The sequence below is a fragment of the Filicampus tigris genome, chromosome 18 (genome assembly GCF_054856515.1).
Source record: "Filicampus tigris isolate MCC_2025a chromosome 18, RoL_Ftig_1.0, whole genome shotgun sequence".
Taxonomy (NCBI): Eukaryota; Metazoa; Chordata; class Actinopteri; order Syngnathiformes; family Syngnathidae; genus Filicampus; species Filicampus tigris.
In genome coordinates this window covers 6692858-6709248 of record NC_141234.1, presented here as the reverse complement: position 1 = coordinate 6709248, position 16391 = coordinate 6692858, and the positions used below count along the sequence as shown (strand labels likewise).

At 39.7% G+C, this 16391-nt stretch overlaps 1 protein-coding gene across 1 annotated transcript in view; it reads left to right on the top strand.

The window, feature by feature from the left end:
• The window catches only part of col22a1 (collagen, type XXII, alpha 1), a 37554-nt gene extending 22733 nt beyond the window's left edge, over positions 1-14821 (top strand). Inside the window, exons 20-65 of the mRNA XM_086015229.1 lie at positions 156-191; positions 391-420; positions 908-961; positions 1087-1140; positions 1904-1957; positions 2192-2245; positions 2353-2406; positions 2502-2555; positions 3474-3527; positions 3656-3700; positions 3780-3842; positions 3959-4012; positions 4117-4158; positions 4256-4288; positions 4437-4490; positions 4910-4963; positions 5058-5111; positions 5204-5257; positions 5371-5424; positions 5752-5856; positions 6463-6507; positions 7028-7105; positions 7185-7220; positions 7397-7450; positions 7563-7607; positions 7763-7798; positions 7878-7991; positions 8264-8317; positions 8889-8942; positions 9017-9070; positions 9182-9235; positions 9372-9425; positions 9521-9574; positions 9650-9703; positions 9787-9831; positions 9951-10004; positions 10511-10564; positions 10673-10726; positions 12348-12419; positions 12488-12523; positions 12604-12648; positions 12722-12901; positions 12989-13055; positions 13157-13339; positions 13827-13904; positions 14006-14821. Of these exons, the coding sequence (XP_085871355.1) occupies positions 156-191; positions 391-420; positions 908-961; positions 1087-1140; positions 1904-1957; positions 2192-2245; positions 2353-2406; positions 2502-2555; positions 3474-3527; positions 3656-3700; positions 3780-3842; positions 3959-4012; positions 4117-4158; positions 4256-4288; positions 4437-4490; positions 4910-4963; positions 5058-5111; positions 5204-5257; positions 5371-5424; positions 5752-5856; positions 6463-6507; positions 7028-7105; positions 7185-7220; positions 7397-7450; positions 7563-7607; positions 7763-7798; positions 7878-7991; positions 8264-8317; positions 8889-8942; positions 9017-9070; positions 9182-9235; positions 9372-9425; positions 9521-9574; positions 9650-9703; positions 9787-9831; positions 9951-10004; positions 10511-10564; positions 10673-10726; positions 12348-12419; positions 12488-12523; positions 12604-12648; positions 12722-12901; positions 12989-13055; positions 13157-13339; positions 13827-13904; positions 14006-14199 (2904 nt within the window). The 3' untranslated portion in view covers positions 14200-14821. The remainder of the gene's footprint in view (positions 1-155; positions 192-390; positions 421-907; positions 962-1086; positions 1141-1903; positions 1958-2191; positions 2246-2352; positions 2407-2501; positions 2556-3473; positions 3528-3655; positions 3701-3779; positions 3843-3958; positions 4013-4116; positions 4159-4255; positions 4289-4436; positions 4491-4909; positions 4964-5057; positions 5112-5203; positions 5258-5370; positions 5425-5751; positions 5857-6462; positions 6508-7027; positions 7106-7184; positions 7221-7396; positions 7451-7562; positions 7608-7762; positions 7799-7877; positions 7992-8263; positions 8318-8888; positions 8943-9016; positions 9071-9181; positions 9236-9371; positions 9426-9520; positions 9575-9649; positions 9704-9786; positions 9832-9950; positions 10005-10510; positions 10565-10672; positions 10727-12347; positions 12420-12487; positions 12524-12603; positions 12649-12721; positions 12902-12988; positions 13056-13156; positions 13340-13826; positions 13905-14005) is intronic.
• The last annotated feature ends 1570 nt before the right edge of the window (positions 14822-16391 follow it).

The window sequence follows — 16391 nt, the reverse complement described above, 5'->3', positions numbered from 1 at the left end:
CGTCGTACTGCATCTCGCAACGCCCATGTTCATGCAGGCACAAATACACGACCAGCATGCAGTTATCGCTAACTACTCGTTATCATGTCGCCCGAGGAAATTTAAGAGTTCTTATTTTTGATGTGCTCTTTCTTCTTGTGGGAACTGTGTCACAGGGGGAGCGAGGAATTCCCGGATTACCTGGTGATGTGGTAAGTGCCAAAAATAACACATGCTCACATAAAAAAAAAAAAAATAAGAATAATGATTCAAAAATTATTAAAAAAAAAAAGATTTGCTGACAAATGAAGTATTGTACTATAATAACAAAATAACATTGTGAACACACAGTGATGCCACTTTAATTTCATTTTTATAAATGGACTAAATATCACATTTATCTTTTTTCAGTACCAAAAAGAGGGTCTAAGGGGGGAAAAGGTGAGTTACTATTGTAATATAACCTAATAAACATGTGAATAACTGGTTTGCTATTACACTCAAGCCTATTAGTACCGGTAATACTAAAACACGATATTTAACCCTTTACAATTTCACTTGTCATTTTTGCCTGAACGCCTAAAAACGTCATATGAGATAAACATAATGAGTCACTTCAAGCCATATTTCAAAGTTGATTAAACACCTCACACAATACGCTATAATGACAATTTTACATTTTTAATAAATTAACTAAAAAAAAAAAAAAAATCTATAAAGGTTTGTAAAAAAAAAAAAACAACAACACTTTTTCATCATGGCGAATTATCTATATGATTTTTAAGTGGGGAAAAAACAACATACAACAACCACATGCAGCATACCACTATGTGAAAAAGTTCCAGACGGTCAGTTTATTACCCTCACAGCCATGTTTGTGTTTTCATTAAAATGTGCAAATACATGCTAATCATTTGACCAATTTCAGGGAGAACTTGGGCTTCCAGGGCTTCCAGGGGCTGACGGCCCACCCGGACCACCTGTAAGGATTTATTACTTTCTTCTCGCGTGTTTCCTTTGGGCTGTTATGATGGTGGAATGTTCAGATGCATGCAGTGGGATGGTTTTCATGAAGGCACTGATGTAACAGACCTTTCTGCTTCATAGGGTCCTCCGGGACAACAGGGGATACCAGGAGAACCTGGGGAGTTTGGTCAAAGGGTAAGAATTGTTTTCATGGGAAAGGCCTCACATATTCCTGAGTTTTGCTATGACGTGCCTAGTCATCCATTATTCAGTGAGGAATATGGGACATTTGTGAATAATATCATATACACCATGAATCCTGGGTCCGCACCGTCATCCAGGTCTGCACCAAAATAGCACCAAAAACTGAAACATTCTTCTTAGGCCATGCTCCGCAAGGGAAATAAGCTAATTGCTAACAAACAAGCAACCTTCCGAGCCCCGGTTGGATGATTTTTCTCTCCAGAGATGAACCAAACATATGGCCTGTGTCAGCTGGCAGCATTTAATCTTGTTGCTAAATGAATCGTAGCCCAGAGAGACGATTGAGAAAACCTCAACGTTAATTCTTTGCGCTAATTAATGAGCAGTGTGTTGCTATTACTGTATGCAGCATCCACCCACTGGAGCTTAAGTCCCAGTGGTTTTCAGTTAAAACACTGACAATAGTAACTTCCAAAATACAAATGAAGACAGAGACTTTTCGAGACCAGTAATTCTCAAATTGTAGTATAGGGGGCTCCCTCTAGTGGTACGCAAAATAATGACTGCCTAAGTACAGTTCAGTTGTACTTTTTTTTGGTGTAAAAAGTTTGAGTACTCTAAGACCACTGAGAGCTGTTATATTCACAAATATGAACATCTGGTACAATCTGGTAATCTACTAATATGGGAAAAGTCATTGTTAGACGAAATGTATTTTTCATCTTGACCGCTTTCCTTTTAATTTGTCTTCCAGGGAAAGAAAGGTGAAAGTGGATTGCCCGGACTGGATGGACTCCCCGGACCAATTGTAAGGACGTGTTTCATTTTCATACCATTAAGCAATGAGCAAGAACACTAGGCATTTATTTCATATTTTAAGAGTGCGAACTGCTCAATTATTCATAGCAGAATAAAAAATAACTTGCTTGTCTCGAGGGCGTCGTTGAGCTTCAAATTAACTTTTCAGGTTTTGCCGATTAATAATTTCCCTGCAAGCTTTCGCTTGTAACTTTTATTCAGGTGGCAAATGTTTATTTTGCAGGGTCCGCAGGGTCCCCCGGGACCGCCGGGGAACAATGGCAACACTGGACCACCTGTAAGCAAAATATAATCATTTACATTTTTTTTTTTTTTTTTTACAATAATAAGACACATTATACACCTGACTGGTTTGTTTAATAATTTCCATCTTTCATTATAAAGGGTCTGCCAGGTGAAATTGGATTTTCCGGCAAACCTGGCGAGGCTGGAAAGCCTGTGAGTTTAACTTAAATTATTAAATGTAATTAAACGAACACTGTAATATTTCATCCCTGCGTCATTGAATGTCTTCCATCTTTGACCTTCAAAAGGGTGTTCCTGGTAAAGATGGGCTGGATGGTCCTCCTGGAAATGATGGTGCTATGGTTAGTAGCGTTTTAAATCCAATTATACCGGGTAACTCAAGCAAGGAACAATATTTTGTGTCTTACACTGAAATTAGAGAATGTATTAGGTAACACATTGATGCAAGGAACCATATTTGGTCATTTATACTAAAATAAGGGACCACATTAATAAGTTCCACGAAAGTAAGAAATCAAATTTGGCACCTTATACTCACATAAAGAACCAAATGTGGAACACTACAATGAAATATGGAATCATTGTTGGTAACAAACTGAGTAAGAAAGATTTATGGTACCTTGCACTGAAATATAGTAGTAACTGAAGTAAAAAGCCATATTCGGTAACTTACACTGATGTAAGTACCCGTACTGTATTTGATGACTTTCCCTGGGATAAGGAACTATATTTGATAACAAACTCATGTCAGGAACCATATTTGGTCATTTACACTGACTTAAGGAACCACATTTGATAACTTGTACTGAAGCGAGTAACTCTCTTTTTAGTTTACATTGTTTAAAGTAATTGTACTTTATTTTACATTGAACTATGACAGCATATTTAATAACTGCAACTGACATAAGGAACCACATTTGTTTCCAAACAGAAATATGAAACCATATACCCTACATTGAAATTATTTGATGATACCGTAGTGTAAGAAGCCATATTTAGTAACTTCAACCCAAGTGAAGAACCACATAAGGAATAATACACTGAAGTAAGCAACCATATTTCACAACTTCCAATAAGAAATTACCGTGTAGCGTCCATTGAAACAAAAATATTTGGCACCTTACACTGAACCACCGAAGCATATTTGGTAGCTTATTCTCTATTGAAATGTTGAACTATATTCTGTCACTTATACTGAAGTAAGGGACCATATTTTAGAAGTACTATATGACATTGATAAAGGTATGCTTTCTTTGAAGGGACCCAGAGGAGAGCGTGGAGCAGATGGTTTTCCTGGCAAAGATGGACCAAAGGTACTCTGACGACTGTGTATCTCGATCACAATCACACCGGCAGATTATTCTTTTTTTTCTCAATATGACATTTCCATATGCAAATTTCACAATTTAATGGCTTTGTGAACCGCCTCAACACCTCCTAGGGAGATGACGGGCCTCCTGGACCAAGAGGACCTCCAGGGGAGAGAGTAAGTGGATGAATTATATTTGTGAAATGTTTTGTTTTTATATGATGAGTTTAGAAATTAAAATTGTTTTTTGAAACAGGGATTGAATGGTCCCCCTGGTCTAGCTGGTGCTGATGGAGCAAGAGGGGAGAGGGGAAGTCCTGTATGTATAGGAAAAATATTATCTCTAACTTGAATGAAACTTTATAAACATTACATTTCCTAGATGTTTCTTTTTTTCTTTTTCTTTTCTTATCTTATTTTATATTGATTTAATAGGGTGACAGGGGTCAGGAGGGACCATTAGGCCCAAAAGGTGAAAAGGGTGACAAGGTACAGAAATGTAACCGATGGTCCACCAATACATATAATGTGTCTATATAATGCTAATATTGCTATAGATAATTTCACATTATTGTCGTCTATCCTGCTTTCAGGGTGAAGTAGGAGCCAGGGGACTGCCAGGCATTCCAGGAAATGTAAATTCCATTTAATGATAGCATAATAATAATAATAATAATGATAATACAGATAATTCTGCATTTGACATATATTTGGAATATTTCTGCTTTACAGGTAGCAAATGTCATTCCTGAGCCGGGTGAACCTGTAAGTTGATTCTCAACAAAACAATGTCTATGAAAAGAAAACAAAAGTTCCCCTCATCATGGAATTTTTAAGAGATGATTTCAGTTTTCTTTCCTTGCCTTTTAAATCCATTTAAGGTCACACACATTGTCTTTGTTGTAACTTGAAGGGAAAACCAGGAGAAAAGGGAGAGAAGGGGGACCAAGGACAGACTGGAGAAATGGTTTGGATTATGTCAATATATATTTTCATATTTCAATGACAATGGATGGATGGATCACTTTGACATTTGGCATATTCTACAAAACTACATATTGCAGTGTGCAAAATGATCCATTAGATGTCACCAGAGATACAATAGGAATCTTACGAATCTGTACTGTACACAGCTGGATCATTGAGATGCTCATTATTTTAAATAATAGTATTGTGTTCCTTATCATGTCAATTTTACAATCATGGATATTATTTATACATTGTTTTTACAGATATTATTTGGATTTTTATTTCAGTAACACATGGTTGAGCTTTATTAAAGTTGCATCATAAAAAGTGAGAAAAACAGACCAAATAAATGACAAAGAAAAAAAAAAAAATTACTCAATTATGTCAAGTGTGCTAATAAATATACTTTTTCTGAAGGGCCCGAGAGGATTACCTGGTGAGCAAGGCTTTAAGGGTCCACCTGGACTACCGGTAAGACTCGGGTAGTGAAGACACAAAAGCAATAATTAAATCGATTGATTAATCAATCGATCACTTGATCATATTTGATTTCTCTTCCTGGTAGGGTACAAAAGGGGACGTAGGACTTCAAGGAGAGGCAGGACATGTTGGGGACCCAGTAAGTTGAATGGACTTTCAATGATTCACTGTAAGAAGCCCAATCATAGTACATAGTAAAGAGTATAATAACCGCTAATGTGTTTGGTGCAGGGGCCTCCTGGTGTAGCTGGTCTTCAAGGCCCTCGTGGCCTTCCAGGCAATGTGGTAGGTCTACATGGACAATTTAATGTATACTTTGTGACTAATCACAAGTTTATAATGTCTAACTTTATAATGGAACAATGTGGTTTTTTTTTTGTTTGTTAATGTTTTTTTAGGGCACACCAGGCATCACTGGGCCTCCTGGTCCTGCTGGAGAGAGAGGAGACAAGGTCACACAGTTCATTTTCATGTGGTTAGATGATATGTTTTGATGGGGAAAAAATGCTAATTTTAAAGTACCGGAGAGTACTGCATTTGCAGGTTCACTAATATTTTTTAAATCGAGACCTACTTCTTGGGTACTGAATAATGTGAAGGGCTACCAGTTTGATACACATTTCTGAATTAACAGATTTACTCAAATTACCCTTAAATTACCCTTACCATTATTATCATTTAACAACATCACATTAAACAATAGTTCATGTCTTTTTTGGTTAGTAATATATAATCATCATGATAAATTTATCAACAAAAAATATGGATATTTTCTTTAGGGAGAGTCAGGCAAACCAGGGCAGGCAGGTCAACGAGGACCACCCGGAGAGCCTGGTTTGATTGGACCCCCAGGACCAACAGGGAAGGGAAAAGATGGACTTACTGTAAGAAATGCATTACAATACACATTTACTGTATATTACACCATATCATAACAGTTTGTGTTTATATTTATTCAAGTGTTTACAATCACGGCGTTTGAATGAAATGCGTTCCACCTGTACCATATACTGTATGTGTCAGTAGATGATCATTTCGTGAATAATTATCAGTAAATGTTTATGTCACGGCTTTTTAACTTCTTCTTTACTTTTACTCTTGCGAAAAGTGTCTTTTCTTCAACACGTGTTGTGCTCGTAAACATGCACTGCGTGGCATACATGTTGCACCACAACACAACAAGCCTGAGTTGGCACATTTTGTGCTGCGGTGCAACGTGGGCCTCCATCCTTTTTTTCCCCCAACTCAGAGCTGCTGACAAGGCGGGGGTAAATAGGAAGCACGTTTAGTTTTCATTTATTTATTTCATTCTTTTTTTTTTTTTACAGCAGCCAGGTGCTGCCCCGAGGCCTCGCTGTTGCCATTTATGTGCATGAAGAATGAGCTTGTACACACTTTCTAGTGCCTAATGATTTAGTCTTAAGAGGTTTATATGAGGTGTTTGTGTTTCCGAGATGTTTAATTGACATCATTTGTGATGTATGTGGCAGGGAGAACCAGGACCACGGGGAAATGAAGGACCCCCAGGGCCAAAGGTAATAAGATAGATATCATGCGTGTTTTTCTCTGTGTATGCTAATGGAGGAACTTTTTTTCAGACCGAAATACAGTGGTATGTCAACTTACAAGTGATCCGACTTGAGATACAAGCCAGTCAGGTTTTTTTTTTTCTCTGACTTGAGAGCAAATATTTAAGATTTGAGGGTGAGATGATGGCAGCAAGCTCAACAAAACTCAATGAACACAAATGATGAAGCAACACACGTAGACAAACATTATAATACTCAGAGGCATATATTTATCCTCTGTGAAGAAGTATTGCTGTTACTACAGCTTACTCAGTTGTGAAACCATTCATGTGTGTCTGTATGTCTGTATTGTGCTGCACCCGTGGTGGCCAAGGTGCACAAAGGGAGCACAAAGTGGGGCTCTAACACATTAATCTCCAATCACTTTCAGAGATTCAGATATTCAATTCACAAAACATAAAATTCATTTTACAAAGTCATAACTGAGGATGAGGAGGGTGGCTTCAGCTTTGTTTGCGTTTCTCAGGGCCCCCCGGGGTCAAGAGGTGAGCCAGGGTTACCAGGTGACAGGGGCTCCCCAGGGGAAGGCAAAACAGGACCTCAGGTATGATTGCCAATACAAGCCAGTTGTACTATTCTGTGCCGTTGGGATTTCAAATTTAGATTGCCTTTGTCTTCTTCAGGGCCCCGCTGGAAATAATGGCGATCCCGGTCCACCTGTAAGTTTAATTTCAGGATTTTTTTTCAGGATTTATTTTAGTTTAGAACTGTGTGTTTTAATCTTATGTAAATATTATTACTTTGTATGCAATATGTATTCCATTTTATTATTTTTATATTATTATTATTATTATTATTATTATTATTATTATATGATAATTTCCCTGATTTCCAGGGCTTGAGGGGCCTACCTGGCATTCCTGGTCCCGATGGCCCTGCGGGACATAACGTGAGTCCACACTAGTCTCTGTCTTCTTGCATGTTTTTTTTTTAATCAAAATATTGACTGTATGTGGTAAATAATATTGAACATGTAATCCAACACCTTAATCTTCAATTAGGGTCTACCGGGAAGGCCTGGAGAGAAGGGATCACCTGGAGAACCTGTGAGTATGGATAAAATGACCTCTAAGGCATTTCATTTTTTCTTTTTCTTTTTTTTTTTTCTTTTTTCTTTTTTTGAATGAATGGTGGTACATGACCGCAATATACTGTAGTGGGTATCCGCCAATTCAGCTTGATACTTTATGATCTTCACTAGGGAAAAGCAGCAGACCTTTCTGACATCAAACTTAAGGTAAGATCCGCTGCTTGTTTTGAAAGAGTTATGCAAATATTGTACAGTGAAACTAAAAGGCTCTTTTGGCATCATTTAGGACATCTGCTCAGACTGCCCAGCAGGTCCTCCTGGACCATCCGGTGTCCCGGGACTACCAGGCGATAAAGGACAACATGGGCCTCCTGGGAAAGATGGTCAAGATGGCTACCAAGTAGGACAAAGTCAATTGTATTCCTCATTATTGTTAATATCACCTTCCCTCAAATGTAAAGTCAATGGAGTGTGTGTTTGTGTTCGTGTGGGTGCATTCATTAGGCCTAAAATGAGGCATGAGGTCCAATTTCTTAATGTGTGCTCATCAATCAAAGTACGCCCAGACATGGTCAGCATCATTAGTAGGCCCTCCTCCGGGGGCACTAGTGAGCAATTAGGGCACGCTAAGTTTTCCAGGACCAAGACTGATTGTCTCCTCTGTCATTACAGGGCGCAACGGGACTACCGGGACCTCAAGGACCTCCCGGAGCTGATGGAGGAAAGGCAAGTGGCACATTAGTGTGTTTGCTTATCACTGACATGGGCAAATGTTTTGAAAAAATAGAGGGGTGAATGTGTATTTCACCATTTGTTTGTTTTTCTTTTATTGCCTGAGCTGAACTCAGCCTGTTTTGATTGGGTGGTGCTGTCTCTTCACTGATACAGCAAATGATACACTGCTCACTGCAGCCCCTCCACTGTGAGGCCAATGCCGAGTGCACCTTTTGTAAACATGATGACGAGAAGCTAAGCTAGGGCTGCTACATGCCACAAGTGTGAAGAAAGAAGCGAGTGCCCATGACAAGAGTAAAAGCAATAATTGTGTTTTCATTCATGAAGGCGATACTTCATCACCAAGACGGCGATTGCATTTGTCCGTTTGTGTGCCAGATCTTTTTGTGTGGCAGATGCAACAGACACATCAACAAATGCAAACACTGCAGCTATGCTCAATTTTTTTTTTTTTAAACGAGCCAATTAAGAAGTCAAGTCATTACTTTTTTGTTGTTTTTATTTGTAGAAAATGCCCTCATCCTGAAAATACAATATGGAATTTATCAATTTATCCACACAGGGACTTAAAGGTGACAGAGGTACTGCTGGAATGCCAGGAGATAAAGGAGAAAAGGTAGGCAGAAAAACATTTGTTACATTAATATTTTGCCTATGTTATGATTTAATCATGTCTTCTTTATTTTGCAGGGTCACCCTGGACCTCCAGGCCACCCTGGTCCAGCTGGAATGATGGGTGCAGCGGTAAATTGCTCTTTTACATTTTTTTTTTTACCAAGATATTTTCTCATGCATGCTCCAAATAGTCTCAGAAGCAGTGCATGCTTGCTCAATTTGATAACATTTTGTGTTCAGGGTAATGATGGACAACCTGGTCCTCCTGGTCCCCAAGGACCCCCTGGAGAGAAGGTCAGGCCAGAATTATGTACTTTCCCACTCATAAAAACCATGCGCAGTCCTGCTTTCAAGCATATAGGTCACACTGTGTAATGTGTAAAGTGGTGGTGCCATCTTTTTAATGACCCTGTCTGTTTGTTTTTAATAGGGCAAAGAGGGTCTTAAAGGTATCCAGGGTCCTCCGGGTCTTCCTGGCATGATTGTAAGAATAATCATGCAGCATCCAAACTATATACATTCAGCTGTAGTGTGATCATAATGTCCTGCCTAATCACAATACATTCCACTCAATTGCAGGGTCCACCTGGAAAAATAGGAAAAGACGGTATACAAGGTGAACAAGGAGAACCAGTAAGTAGAACATTTTAGCCTCATTTCATGTCAGCTATTGGAAGAGGTGATGCTGAAACCCTTTTTTGATGCCAGGGCAAACAAGGTGAACCTGGACCACTTGGAAACCCTGGACTCCGTGGACTCCCAGTAAGTAGCCTCCACAAACCTAATATATGTAAAAGACTACAAAGGCTGCTGCAGCCAGTTCACCACTGTCTCTTCCTCTTCAGGGCTTCAAGGGCCACAGAGGAGAACCTGGTTCTCCTGGGTCAAAGGTAAGTAAAGCAACCACTAGTGAGCTAAAAGTTTAAAATGGTTCATGCTCATGTGTTTATTCAGTACATTGTGCTATAGGTTACAAGCCATTTCAGCTATTATTTCATGTGTCAAACAGGGAGAAGATGGAAAGCCTGGATTACCTGGACGGGAGGGCAAACCTGGCAAGGAGGTACAGTGTGTTTATATTGTGTATGTCTCTCATGACTTGTCTGTAATTTTCACAAATGTATTAAATATTTTAAAAATGTCCTTCATTTCCCTCTAAGACAAATGGAGTGGGAAGCATGAGAACATTATAATAAATGAATAAATAGAGTGGTTCCTCCCAGCTATGCTGTATACTAGAGATAAATATTGCACCGTATAAAATCCTGGACTGTTAAAACTACATAAAACATTCTTCAGGGTGCAGCATTTCTTCCCGTCGTCTTCTGGAATCAAGCCCACCGATGATTAAAACAAGCTTGGAGCAGAGTGCCTAAATAACCTTTAATCATGTCTATATTTTACTGTGTAGCAGTGTAAAATATTAGACTGAAAGAGCTTTCCATATCATGAGAGTTTTGTCCCATTTATCGTCACGGGGGACTTTTAACCCATCTGCATCTTTTTATAGACCAGAGCTCTTTTATTCTTCCATGTATATATTTTCAAACTCTTGTTTTGTTATGGCAGGGTCCAAAGGGGCCTCCAGGACCAGAGGGACTCGTTGGACCAAGAGGCGAGCCAGTGAGCATGAACACACGACTCAGCACAGTGTCATGTCAAGTGGAAAGACATACAGATGTATGGAAATAAGTCCATCACTTCCTCTGTCTTTGTTTCTCTCCCTCCCAGGGCAAGCAGGGTGAACCAGGGCCGTCAGGCAAAGCAGGTCTCCCAGGAACCCCGGTGAGTTATCTGTCGCTATTTCACAGTATGCCATCTGATAAAAACAAAGTCATTCTGCAACAACAATATCAACGTCTGCAAACAGCAATGCTGTCACAATAATAACTTTGAATGATGGTAATGTGATTTTGCTTGGCAATAAATTGAAGAAGAAACAGGAAAGGTGTTTGAGGAAGAGCATGCTGAGTGGATGAGAAGCATTGGTTCATCTTGGAGATGAGCTGACAGGTTATGGAAATTATATTTGCGATGGTTACATACATCTCTCCTATAGATGAACGTTAGGATGCTGGAACTTAGTTGTGGGAAAGTAATTGTGGTGGAACATCGGGAAACCGGTTTAATGGGGAAGTGAAGTCAAGTCAAATATGATCTTTAAAATAATGTGTTCAATGCACCCCCACTGGTATAAAAACAGTATTTTGATTAATATTGCGTTTGTGGAGTCTGAATTTTGCAGAAAAATGATATCACAGTGCCTAAATGCTCAGGTTACAACCACCATGGCTCACCTGTTTTTTCGGTTTGGTCATGTGAGATTCACAACTAACCAACTAACTGCCTTTTTAGTCAGCTAAATAACCGAAAAGCTGTCTGAATGACTGACTAACTAATGAACTAACTGTATGACTCCGTCTGAATGTCTGGCTAGCTAGGTAGCACAAAAACTGGATAGTTATCTTGTTAGCTGGTTAGCAAATAAATAACTCGCTAGATAGTTAACAAACAAACTAACTATATGACTAGCTAACTAGTTGGCTAACTCTCTGAATTTCCAAGTGATTAACTAATCTAGCTGACTATGGAGTTTACTAATATAAACATGAAGTCTCACTTTCAAGCTTACGATAACATGACAGAAACCCTTAATCCTTAAAAATAATACATTTAAATAATTTCATTTGGCTTTAAACTTGAATTCCCATTGTTTATTTTTACAACGTACTTCTTAAACTAAACCTCCTCAAGGTAGGTGGAGGACTGGCTCAGTGACTGTCGCTTATTTGCAAACACCCATGGCTGGACGATATTTGAACAGAAGCAAGCCTCTTAAAGCTTGTAAAGCCACTGCTCTCCATGTAATTGAGTGATTTCACACTCAAATGATGTCAGTTCACTTGTGTAAGGAGTGTGGGGTGATACAAGGACCAGGCCATGAACACTGGAGCGCACATAGAAGCAGGTCCTCGGGCTGATATATGTTTTCCTGGGAGGAGGTGTGTGGGATAGGAACTACATCAGTCAGCAGAGGGAGCAGATAATCAGAAATGGCCTCGAGAAGAGAAGAGGGAAGGAAACTGAGAGGTTGGAAAAGAAACTGTAGAAGAAGAGAGGGAGGATCGCGAATAACCCCAAATGTCATCACTTTGCTACATTTGGTAAATGTTGCCATGTGAGTCCAATATTCTGTCATTTCTACAAACAGTGGAAAATCCATGCTGGTCCTTGGCACATCAAAATCTTTTCAATCCATTCTATGATTTTGAGATTTTGATCCACAGTTACTGCACCATTTTGATTAGAACACTAAGCTAAATGTTAATCTCACTGAATCCTCCCTAAGGAGGAGAAATAGTACATTTTGTGTGTGATGGACAACCATGTCTTTGCCATCATTCAGGGCATGAGAGGGGAAAGGGGAGAGCCCGGCAGTCCAGGATTACCAGGCTTCAGTGGGCCTAAAGGGCCTTCGGTAAGAGTCTGTTGGTTAAAATCTTTGATTTACACCTTTCCAATGGTGACATATATTGCGATTTCCAGGGTCCGCCTGGTCCTGTTGGTCCAGAAGGGAAACAGGTACCTTATACCAACATCTTATATTATTCAATGTACGGTACATATTGCAATTTTGTTTTTTAATCTTTGGGGTCTTGCAGGGAGTCCCAGGCCGAGCGGGTGATCGTGGTTTTAAGGGGGAAAAGGTAAGTTCCAGGATTTCACATGCGTACATTTCTGCACAAAAACACAACATACAAATATGCTTATCTATTTTAGGGTGATTCAGGCATGAAAGGAGATAAAGGACAATCAGGAGAACCTGGTATACCAGGAAATACAGGACCACCTGGCAGAAAGGGCCACACTGGGATGATGGGCATGTCAGGACCACCGGGTGAAATGGGATCTCCTGGGCCACAAGGACCTTCCGGGAACCCTGGAATACCAGGCCCGAGAGTAAGTCCCTCCCCTATGATACTATATCAGTAAGCATGGACAATATTTAGCAAATAATTCAGTCATCCAGAATCATCATCTCCTCAGGGGGAGTCTGCATCACTGGAGCAGATGAGAAGGCTCATTCAAGAGGAACTGGCTAAGCAACTGGATGGTGAGGCAGCAGCTCTGCTCGGGGGATGGGAGTAGGGGGGGGGGGTTCTCATCATGTCTGAAGTGTCCATTTTCTAAGGACCGTTTCCTTTGTACTTCCAGCCAAATTGGCCTACCTTATGGCTCAAATGCAACCAGCCCACGTGAAAAGTTCGGCAGGACGTCCAGGACCACCCGGCCCTCCGGGTAAAGACGGCAACCCTGGACGAACTGGCCCACCTGGTGAACCAGGCATACCTGGATTGACTGGAGGCGAAGGATCGAGGGGACCCATGGGTCCAAAAGGTAGACATATTACTTTTTAAAAAAAATGTATAGCCAGCGTGTGATTGTTTCCCACCAGTGAGCACGGGTACGAATTTCATACGAGACACACAAGTGATAGTAAATTGCGGAAAAAGTTTTCGTTTTTATCATTGCATCTACATATGGCTGCTAAGTTTGATAACTGGCTATAAAAGCCAAAGCAGAGATTCACAAGGTCCAAGCCAGCAGCACAAATGTATTGTTCATCAATTGAATATGCTTATGTCTCTTCAAAAAGCACCCAAGGGATGTTCAAGTGAAGGCATTAGCAGTTGAAAATGCATTCTCAATCCAGTCAATATTTGGTGGCCGTTAATGAGATATTCTAGTCGGGGAAGTATCATCTCTCTTATCATTGATATGAATAAAGCTGGCTTAGTATTTGTGAGCGGTGTTGTAGCTCCCTACAACCAAGGCTTTGAAATGACCCAATCCACTGATCGAGCTTTTATATTGTTCCTTCCAGGTGAAAGGGGTACTAAAGGAGACAAGGGAGATTTTGGGGTTGGTGAAAGAGGAGAGCAAGGCCCTCCTGGTGCAATAGGTAATAACCGCAACACAATTTTCTACTGGACGCTGTTTGTTTGCTGTTTTTGGATTTGCACTGAGCTATCTTGAGGGCTAAAGTGCTTCTGTCTACCACAGGTCCAGCTGGTATGCCTGGTTATGGTAAAGATGGAAGCCCAGGACAAGCTGGAGCCCAAGGCGAGCCAGGAAACCCTGGCCCTCACGGTCAACCAGGCCCTCCAGGACCTTCTGGCCAATGTGACCCCTCCCAGTGCGCCTACTACGCCAGTCTTGCGAACAGACCTCACACCAAAAATGTCAAGGGGACTTAAACTTTTAAAAAGATGATACCAAGTGCTTGAAGTACATCTGTATTTATGAACATTGTAGTGTCTGACTAAAGAACATTTTTTTTGGGGGGGGGGAATGACCTCACTTTTGGAGGACTGAAGCAATATGTGCTGATGATTATTTGTTTTCTATGTTTTTTGGGTATGACGCTTGCAATTGATGGGGATTGGACGCCCAGGGACTTTTGAAGATGGAATGTGGGGAAAGAGGGCAGCTAAATATGTTTTCCTGACTTGCATGCTTCCTGTAAAATATATCAGGAGACAAGACAGATGATGCAGGTCCCTCCAGGTATGTCAAGCTATAGATTTATCTCAGTGTCAGTTACGGCTCACCGTTCAATCTGTTGGGTTATCACTCGGTATAGGGGTCATTATTTTGCTGATATTGGGTGGGGTGGGGGATTTGGGAAGCCATGTTTGAATTATTAGGCAGTATTAACAATGATTGTTTGTGGGAGTGATGGTAGACCGCATTTGTGCTTCTTATGTAGCCTTGAATGGGCTAAATTTGCCACCGCTTGTCCAAAATGGAGGTAAGTCGAAGTACCTTCTTTTTGATATGTTTAAGCTTTAACCATGGAATAAACCTACGGCCATGCAACTTGCCTCCCACTCTCCTAACTCATTGATTTGAGCCTTTCTACCTCTGGGAGGGATTGGAAGAATTTTTAATTATACAATCTGGCTTATTATATAAAAAAAATTCAAGACTTTGCAAATGATTTTGCACAAAATTAAAGATGAATGACTTTTTAAAGCACTTTTCATTTATTAAAGAGGAATAAGTTGCCACATTCGTCACAGTATTGACTTGAGTGCTGAACTGCTTACATCATTGCTGTTACTTTTTTTTTTAAAGGCTCGTTGCTTCAAACCACTTTCTTGTGCTCCGCTTTGACTCTTTGGTGAGGTTTATTCAGAGCTTACATGAACTGGTCAAGTAAGCTCATTTATTTTTCCCTCAGATTCTTGTTGTAACATCAAATGTGCTGGTCATCTAGAATTGATAGGGTTGTTGTTTTTAATGTATTCCATTTGGATTGCTTTGGGAAAATGAACAGTAAAAATCCATTGGTTCTTACAAAAATAAACCTAAGGAGCAATTTTAAGAAAAAAACAACAAACCAGAGAAGAATTTGTAGAAACTATTGCATTGCTCTCTGTCAAGCTATAATTATTCAAATTTACGTGACGATTAGATAATGCATAACTTTAAAATGAGTTTTCCATGTCTATTTTCAGCTTTATCTTTCATTTGGATGGTCGAACCAATAAAGTAGTTATGGTTCATAGTTTTCAAAAAGATTTTTACGGTCCTCAGTCAGACATGCCGTAGAACACATCTGTTTACTTTTGCTGATTGGAAGAACATATCTCAAGTCCCTTTATTCCTTACTGCAATTTCCAGTGTTTTTATCCAGGGAAAATGGTGCTAAAGTGTTTTAAAATAGTAGCATATTGTAAGTATTTGAGAGACTCATGTAATGTACTGTACTATAAAGACTGGAATAAATTCATCTCAAACCACAGTCGCAGGCTTTGATTGTGATGAGACTACAGCTAGCATATTTTGCAATATATTGCAGGCAATCATTGAGCAATTACTTGCAGTGTTAATCACCTGTGCTGAAGATGCATTGTTTATTTTATGGTTTGTAAACTCTCACCCTTGTGCACACAACCTCAAACTGTCTGTAAGGCACGATAAGACTGTCCTTGAGATTTTTTCTGTGTGAGCTGATGGTCATATTTGAGGTGAATGTTTGCAGTGTGCACGCAAAGGGGACAATGTTTACTTTCTTTTGTATCCAGGCAACACGGAATGACATCTTATCTTGACTAACCTTTCTAAGGGACTTTCTATCCAATACAGGACTATTTCTCTGGAAAGCATTCATTTTACATAATTGTGACAATATGATGATATAATTCATGGCCACTCTGCATTTGGATTGTGAAGTATGCAACACTTCCAAAACTAATGGCTTTATTACACTGTTTGAAAAAGAACATTGCTTTAATATATCATGTCATCGTCCTACATCAACAAGCACAGCCTGTGGTCTGCACTTCAGGTGAAATCTTAAGAGTTTTAGTTTTGACATTTTGCCTTGTAGGAAAAAAAAAAAGCACCAAAATATAATTCCACAAAATTCTAACTGGCTTAAAAT